At 44.6% G+C, this 8,435-nt stretch overlaps 1 protein-coding gene across 4 annotated transcripts in view; it reads left to right on the top strand.

The window, feature by feature from the left end:
• Positions 1-2,107: 2,107 nt before the first annotated feature.
• Positions 2,108-8,435, top strand: part of CBY2 (chibby family member 2) — a 12,933-nt gene continuing 6,605 nt past the window's right edge. The window contains exons 1-2 of one of the 4 annotated variants that reach the window (XM_037741124.1): positions 2,108-2,262; positions 2,893-2,973. In XM_037741124.1, coding sequence (XP_037597052.1) covers positions 2,188-2,262; positions 2,893-2,973 — 156 coding nt within the window. In that variant the 5' untranslated portion in view covers positions 2,108-2,187. The remainder of the gene's footprint in view (positions 2,263-2,892; positions 2,974-8,435) is intronic. The other 3 variants (XM_037741125.1, XM_037741126.1, XM_037741127.1) reach the window with 3 other exon arrangements.

Genomic DNA, 8,435 nt, shown 5'->3' with positions numbered 1-8,435 from the left:
GTGGGAGATGTGAGTGGGCAGTGATAGTGTCTGTGGATCTGCTGACCCTGGTCTTCCACTTCCTTCCCACCACAAAGGCATAGTAAGCTAATAAAAGTCTTGAGATACACAAAAAGGCTACCATTAAAAGTCTTAAAAGGTGAATAATCTGACAGAATTGAGACCAGAGGAGCTGAGCATTGTGGTCTTGATGCAGTTTCTACATTGGTATAATAAAAATATATATTTGGCCTTTGTACCTGGTTCCTGGAATAGAGCTCCTAAAATCCTCGTAATTTCCTGAGTGATGGGAATATCTTTCTTTATGCATAACAAGGCCCTTTGGAAACCACCAGAGTTTAAGCTAATGAGGTGACTCTTGGAGGATGGAGTGTGGCTGCCAGAGGAACCCACTGTAGAATGAGATTAGGAGAGTTGGAACTTTCAGATCCTCCACCTCTGGGAAAGGGAGACGGGATGGAGACTGAGTTCAATGATCAATGATTAAATTAACCATGTCTATGTAATGAAAACTGCAGAAACCCTCTAACCAATGGGGCTCAAAGAGCTTCTGGATTGGTGAACACTTTGAGATGCTGGGAGGGTGAATGCCAGAGAGGTATGGAAGTTCCGTGTCTCCGCATCCTCAATATCTTGTCCTACGCATCTCTCCTACTTAGCTGTTCCTGAGTTGTAACCTTTATAATAAAATTGTAACAACATAAAATATTTTTCCTGGGTTCCGTGAGCTATTCTAGCAAATTATTGGACCCAAGGAGGGAATCATGGAAACCCCTGATATGTGTAGCTGATCAATCAGAAGTACAGGTGGCTCAGATTTCTGATTGGCATCTAAAGTGAGGTGGGCTCGTGCAACTGAGCCCCTAACTTATGGGATCTGATGCTAATGTTATTGAGCAAAAGAGGCTTGATGCCTGATGTGCTAGAAGCCAATACCATGACACTGGGCTTTGGATAAAAGAATAGCTTTATTTTGAAAGTGAACTCCAAGAGATAGACCAGGGTCAGCCGAACCAGAGACACTATAACTTCCCTCTCCCATCTCCCACAGCCACATTACAAGCAAGCTTTGACTGAAGAAAATCTACTTATGGCAAAACCAAGAAGATGATTAATTACATTTCCAAAGATTTTGTTCATCTGAGTCAAGGAGTCTCTCTGTGCTGATATTAAGGCAGCATTTTTATTAGAAAAAGTTCAAGGAGTGGATTCTGAGATTAGTAGGTGATTCGTGCAAGGAAAGGGGAGGTCTGAAAAGTCCTTGGGCATGCACAGTTTTTTCTTCATGTTAACTCCTGAGTGGCATGTGCAAATTCAGAGGGAGTTGGTATGAAACAAGTGGTGGAAATTCGGGCTATGACGTCAGCAAGCTCATTCTGTGCAAACTCCAGCCAGCCGTCTTGGTTCTAGCCAATTTCGGCCAGGTTTTTCTTGATCTCACAAGTGGAGGGAGTTACAGTGTTTCAGCAGCTTGTTTCTTTTCTTATCTGCTATCCTGCAAACTCAAAAAATTCTGTTAGTTACCGGTTTCTTACTCTTTGAGACTTTCCAGATCTCCCATTTCCATCCACCAATCACTTACTAATCTCAGACTCCACCCAGAACCTTTTCTAATAAAAATACGGCCTTAATGCCAGCACAGAGAGACAGATTTGAGCTTGACTCTTGTCTCCTTGGGAGTTGACTTTCAATATAAAAGTTATTTCTTTTTTAAAGAACTTAGTTTTAGTATTGTCTTCTATTGCATTGGACAGTGAGCCCCTTCAGCTCTGTAACACTAACTCCAGGTAGATAGTGTCAGAATGAAATTGAATTGTAGGACACACAGTTGGTGTCAGAGAATTAAAGAATTGAGTAGTGTCAGAAAACACCTCAAACTACATTTTCTCCCTTGGTCTGGAAAGAGTTTAGTTTGTGTTTCTTTCTTCTTGAGTGACCCAGCTCCAAGAAGTTGCCACTTCTGGAGAAAGGACAGGACTCTCAACTTAGCCTGGCAGTGAGGATATGAATGGCAGCTGGGATGACCCAACAGGGGGCTAATGTTTGGGCTATTGTGTGTCATACTGACCCTGACCAGCCATGAAGTCAGAGCCCCCACAAGCTCTTCCTGCCTGTCAGATGCCTCATTCCCACCTGTGATGCTCAGAGAGAAACCATGAGCTCTGAAAAACACCATATTGTTTTGTGATGTCACCTCTGGAATGTTCTGAGTGTTTTGGTGACCAAGTTCTGCATAGGACCTATACCTGGCAACTCACATTGGTATGGCTTCTCCCTTGAGATAGAAATGATAATCTTAGACAAAGAAGCAGGTACAGCTATCTCTGCTTCAAAGACTTTCAAAAGCCTTTTACATCAACTATACTATCTATCCTTTTTATTTTTTATTTTATTTATTTTTTTGAGATGAAGTCTCACTCTGTCACCAGGCTGGAGTGCAGTGGCGTGACCTCAGCTCACGGCTACCTCCACCTCCCGGGTTCAAGTGACTCTGCTGCCTCAGCCTCGCGAGTAGCTGGGACTACAGGCACACACCACCATGCCTGGCTAATTTTTGTATTTTTAATAGAGACAGGGTTTTACCATGTTGACCAGGATGGTCTCGATCTCTTGACCTCGTGCTTTGCCCACCTCGGCCTCCCAAAGTACTGGGATTACAGGCCTGAGCCACCAAGCCTGGCTATAATATCTACCTTAATATCTGTTCAGAGACTGATAAACCATCATATCAGATACCATCTACACCTTCTTCCAGACTCAGATTTTCATAATTGTACATAATTGACAAGAAGGACATAAATGAGTAGGAAGTTCTGTTTTTTAGGTGAGCAATTGAGGCCCGGCCCAGAGGATGAGCTGGGAAGCTGCAATCTTCCTTTCTCTTTTCCACAGAACTCAAAGCCAAATTTTACAAGAAAAAGAGATCCCAGATCGGAAAGCCTAGAAATCCCAATCAATGTGGTTCTACCTCAGGTAGGGATAATCACAGAAGGATATAACCTATCAGTGTTAGCCATAATAACCCCCCACCTCTTCCTTCAAAATTCTAGCAAGATGTTGTAGAATAAGCAGAGTTCATCAGGGCTTCAGATTGTAGTTTGGGTTGGCTGCCAGCAGGCGATGTGCTGGAGAAGACCACACATAGCCTCTCTGGGCCTTGGGCTGTTTTCCCCACAAATGAGGTGGCTGGGTCAGATGACCTGGTAACAACTTCCAGTCCTAACATTCCAAGTTTCTGTGATACTCTGAAGTAACCCAGCCTTCTCAAAACGAGATCTTTTGGTGCTTGGTGCTGTGCAATCACTCTGGATTTCTGGGGGAGAATTAGAACTGGGACTGGAATCAAACGCATAAGAATGGGTCCATGAGAAGAAAACCTAGTCCGTGGACAAAGGGGTACAGAGTTATTTGGAGTTGTCGAGAGAATTAAGCCCTGCTGTGCACCAAAGACAGATGTAGGGACCGTGGGCCTGGATGCTTTTGAGGTCAATGAATTGGTGAAGTCCTTACAGGCTAGAAATTCTCAGGTCTCCTCCTGCCTGCAGTCAGCTGTTTCCTTCTTGGGGTCCTCTTGATTGAATTGTTTCTACTGCTGCTATGTCACAAAGGGGTGGCTTTGCTTTCTCCAGAGTCACCTAAGGCCTCATTGGAAGACCAGGACCATGCAACCAGAGGGGTTGAAATGTGGGATGGAGGAATCCAGTGCAGAGGTAACTATCTCGGAACTCTGTCCAGGGATGTGTGGGAGAAGGATTGACCACTAGTGGGCATTCTATATGTATAATTGTAACAATCTAGGCAAGTATGTTCAGCAGAAGGCAAAAATATGGAAGAAGAAAACATTCTGGATGTTTGTTTTCACATTATCTTTATAACTTTGTAATGAATAGTGACTTTTCTATTCCTTTTAGCTCATGAATCTTAGCCAGAATATAAGATAACTTCCTCCTGATCATTTGACAGGGTGATAGCAAGCTGATAACAAGCTGTAGGAATCTTTTTGGGCTCATTTCCACCGAAATACACAGGGAGCTGTGTTGGCCCCTACTTCCCCGAGAGTTGGTGTTACTGCTGTGATTCTTTCATAGCCCATATAAATCAACCTTTTCTTCCTGGGGCCTCTCCACTTTACACGCTTTGAAAGTACGTCAGATGGCTGAATGTTCTCTGATAGTAACCTCAGTAATGTTGGGAAAGTTGGTGTTTAAGAAACTTGGTCAGGCAGAGGGTGCCAACCTAGGGGTGGGTGTGAAGGAGGGGAGAAGTTTTGAAAGAGTAGTGGTCATGTGACAGAGGGACTGCAATGATGTTTCCATCTACGCCCACCGCGCTTTCCCTCCGCAGCTCCCAGAAACAGCCCAGCAGTCAAGGAGGAGAGAAGGTGGTCGAAGACAGCTCCAGCTTGTCTTGAGGCTGCCTGCTTCCTGTGCTGGAGGACCTAGTGTTGCTGCTGGGCTCTTGGGGGGCAGAGTGGATGGAGAATGAGAGGATATCTCCTGTCTAGGAATGTGTACCTCATACGGGCAGATGCAGCCTTGTGCATACACCTGCCAGGTGGGCACAAGCCACACACCAGGTTTTGGACACCTGTCAGGATGCTCAAGATTGGCACTCTGGGGGAAGGGCGTGGGTGTCTACAGCTAGATGATCTGAACCAAATTACCACCAGGGCTGTGAGAGGGACCAGTGCGCTCACTCTGCCTCCCTAAATGAGATGGTGCATGGCTTAGGGGACAGGGTTGATCTGGGAAGCAAGGAGAGGAAGAAATATTGACTGAATGTTGGTGCGATCATGTGTCGGGCATGGGGCCAAGCTAGTATGAGGTAAAGATCTTACAGGTGCAGAAACTGGCACCCCCAGGAACTCCACTAGTAATGGTAGACCTGGAGGAAAAGGCCTGAACTCAAATCAGTGCCCATGTGCTCCGTTTGCCTCAACCAGGGTGCATGCCACTTGCTGGGCCATGCTGCACCTTAGCTCTGTGGTTCTTCTCTTGCTTTTTGGAGATGGAGTCTTCTCCCTGCATCTTAACTGCTCACTTCTGGGCTTCTTATTTTATATTTGCCAAAAGCTGCTCTATTCTGGGGCGGAGTCCGTTTTACATTTGTTTCAGAAAGGACTTGTGGCGGCAGCTCTGTCTCCCGAAAGTGCCTCTGCCTCCCAGCTCCCAGTCCTGCTGGGCATTTGGGCTTCTCAGTTACGCTGCAAATGCCTGTGATCACTACTTGTTATCAGCCCTTTTCAGGACTTCTTGATTTCCCGCTTTTCTTCCTCACATTAAATATTTGTGTTTTCTGATCTACTTCCCTCCAGCATGTTAACTTGCAAGCTATCAATATCATTTCCTGTCCAAGCTAGCTGTTCTCCTGGTTCCTTTCACACATCATGATTCAGTCTCACAGACTTTCACATTTCCCCAATGAGAGTGCTCTGTGAATTTCATTAAGACATTGTTTACTCCTAGATCATCAATGAAAGAGCTGCACCAGGTCAGACTGAGCTCCAATAGCACCCTCTGGTGCCTCCTTCATCCCTCCCGATTGCCTTTTCTCCTTTCCCTTTGGGCTTTTTCCTGGAAGCAGTGAATTCCCTCTGACAACACCCAGATCTCCGCCACTTTGAATAACGTTTCACAGGAAGATTTCAGGAGAGCCTGCTAAACAGTATGCAGACATACTCTATATGCCATCTTCTTTACCCTCTTTGCTGTTAACGTTGTAATTCTATCAACATCAATCACATTTACTTTGTGAATTATCCTTTTACCTGTTAGTATTCATTAAAACCGCCATTGACTTTGCCATGGTACCAGGGAGCTGAATTAATTTAAAATAATGATAATGAGACTCAGCCTTGTCATCTCATATGAAAATCAGTAGAATATTTGGCTTTTCCTTTTAGAATCCTGGGGCCTCTCAACTTTATGTGCTTTAAAAGTACCTCAGATGGCTGAATGTTCTCTGATAGTAACCCTCAGGAATGTCGGCAAAGTCAGTGTTTAAGAAACTTGGTCAGCAGGCTGGGACTCTGCTAGCCGTGTTTTGACATGTTTTCTGGGCTGTGGTAGCCACATTTTTCCAGAGGTGGAGAGACTTCAGTGCATGTCAGCTAAGCCTGGCTAAGTTGCTGTTCAGTCTCATCCCCAGACTCTTTAGATGGGAGACCATAACCCCAGTAATTCCACCCCAGAAGGTCCCACCCAGAGAGACCTGTTGCTATAAGTCCTGTAGCATCAGTAAGAGATTTTGGTCCTTTTACTTCCCCTTTGCCCTTTGGCCTTTGCTTTTGCTTCCCTTCTTTCAGTTGTCTCCTTCCCCCATGTTCTTCACTTGCTGCCAGGTTGGTGATCTGACAGTCACAGTTGTTGGTAAATTTCAGGCATTTCCTTCCAGAACCACTTATATTGAAAAAGGAGCTGCCAGCCAGGCATGGTGGCTCATGCCTGTAAACCCAGCACTTTGAGAGGCCAAGGCGGGCAGATAGCCTGAGGTCAGGAGTTTCAGACCAGCCTGGCCCATCTCTACTAAAAAAAAAAAAAAAAAAATTACAAAAATTAGCTGGGTGTGGTGGTGAGCACCTGTAGTCCCAGCTACTCAGGAGGCTGAGGTAGGAGAATCACTTGAACCTGGGAGGTGGAGGTTGCAGTGAGCTGAGATTGTGCCCTTGTACTCCAGCTGGGGTAACAGAGCAAGACTCCACCTAAAAAAAAAAAAAGAGATGCCAGGGAAGGGGGCCAGACCTAATGCTAAGGAAGAATTCCAATCCACAGGTGGAATTTCAGGCTTCTGTGAGGGTGACATTCATGCCCTGTGCCCTTCCTGAATCTGAATCCCTGGTACTGATGCATCATTAGGTTACAGCTATGAGCACATTTCCCATGAGGACAGAGTCTCCTGGCACCTTTCTAACACCCGACGGGAAGGCATCATGAGCCCATGGCCAACTTATTCCCCTTCTGTATCAGCTTCATATCCCACTCGTCCATGAAGAGGCCAACCTTTTTCCTTCCTACCTACTGGATCTCTATGTGAGGGCATTTCCCAGAGACCAGGAAAGAGACAATCTTTTCTTCATGATCATTTGGGCCATGCTACACAGGCTGTACCTCTCAGGCTTAAGAGAACATTACTGGGGTGTTCCAGGGTCTTTGTATTGGCACAGACCTCTTGTCAGGGCTAAAAGATAACAGGGCAGGTTAGCTTGACCCATGAAACCCACCAGTGATACCACTGGTCGAGGAGTCCTACTGAGAAGGAACTGGCTTCTAACATAGTCCAAGAAGATCTGGAACCCTGGACCTGTATGTGTTCGCTGAGCTCAGAGGCTCAGTTTTTGGGTAGCCCTTTTGTAAAGAAATATATTCCACATCGCATAGCACTTCAGGCCGGGTATGTTTAAACCTTACCAGTAGAACTGACCATCTGTTTGGTCTTTATGACAGCTTGCCTACCACTTTCTTCTCCTCTTGCAACCCCAGGAAGTAGGCAGAGCAGCCACTTTTAGGCTTATGTTAGAGGTGACATTCAGAGAGGCAAAGTGACTTTCTCAAGAGCAGTCAAAGGAGTGACTTTTGAGCCCAAAGTTCTTGGAAATTGAGGGCCTCTACCCTCATCGGATTATATATTCATGATGATGAAATGGATGACTAGCATGTGTATGCAGGAGGTGGTGGGGGTTCCTCTAAGGGAGTACATGGATGAACAAAGGGCTTTGTAAAATTCACATGAGGAAAACTCCATGTTTATGGATTTTACATTATACCATAACAGCTTTGACCTGGGACTATTTTAAAGTCTTAAAGTATGAATGGAAATGAGGACATAGCTTTATCAAATAAACTAAATATATTAAGGCAAAATAAATGGCCATTTTCATAGGCCAAAAATTGTAAAATGTTGACAGTTTCTTATGGTTCAACCTAGTATTTCTTCCCAATCTTTCAATGTATTTTGGTTGATTCAGTTATTGCCAAGGACTCATTAAGCCACCACTGCATGTGAAATTTGCTTTCTGATTCCCAAGACTTAGGATGTCAAAAAACAAGGGATAGGTCACTGTGCTTAGATAATTGCATCTTACTCACGTGGCGAGAGGAGAGGCCTGCAAAGTAATGATATTAGCACATGCAAAATAAAATGTCTGGGCATTGTGAAGTGCTAGAATAAGCAAGGAGTTTGGAATCAAATATCCTGATTTTAAACCCTGGTTCTTCTCCCTTACCAGCTTTGCAATCTTATGTAGAATCATGCCAGTTCTTTTGGGTAAGATATTATACATGAATGCAGAAATCAATTAGCATGTAACCTGACACAAAATAGTCACTCAGTGTTATTTTCTTCTTCTTGTTCTATATAATCTTCCTCCAAGAAAATGCTAAGCAATGTCCCTTCTAAAAGCAGTAGCCATTCTTACATGTCTGCTGCTCTTTTTTTTT

This window comes from Cebus imitator, unplaced genomic scaffold (assembly GCF_001604975.1).
Source record: "Cebus imitator isolate Cc_AM_T3 unplaced genomic scaffold, Cebus_imitator-1.0 Scaffold94, whole genome shotgun sequence".
Taxonomy (NCBI): Eukaryota; Metazoa; Chordata; class Mammalia; order Primates; family Cebidae; genus Cebus; species Cebus imitator.
The sequence above is the reverse complement of the archived record's forward strand: the minus strand, read 5'-3'. Positions and strand labels throughout refer to the sequence as shown.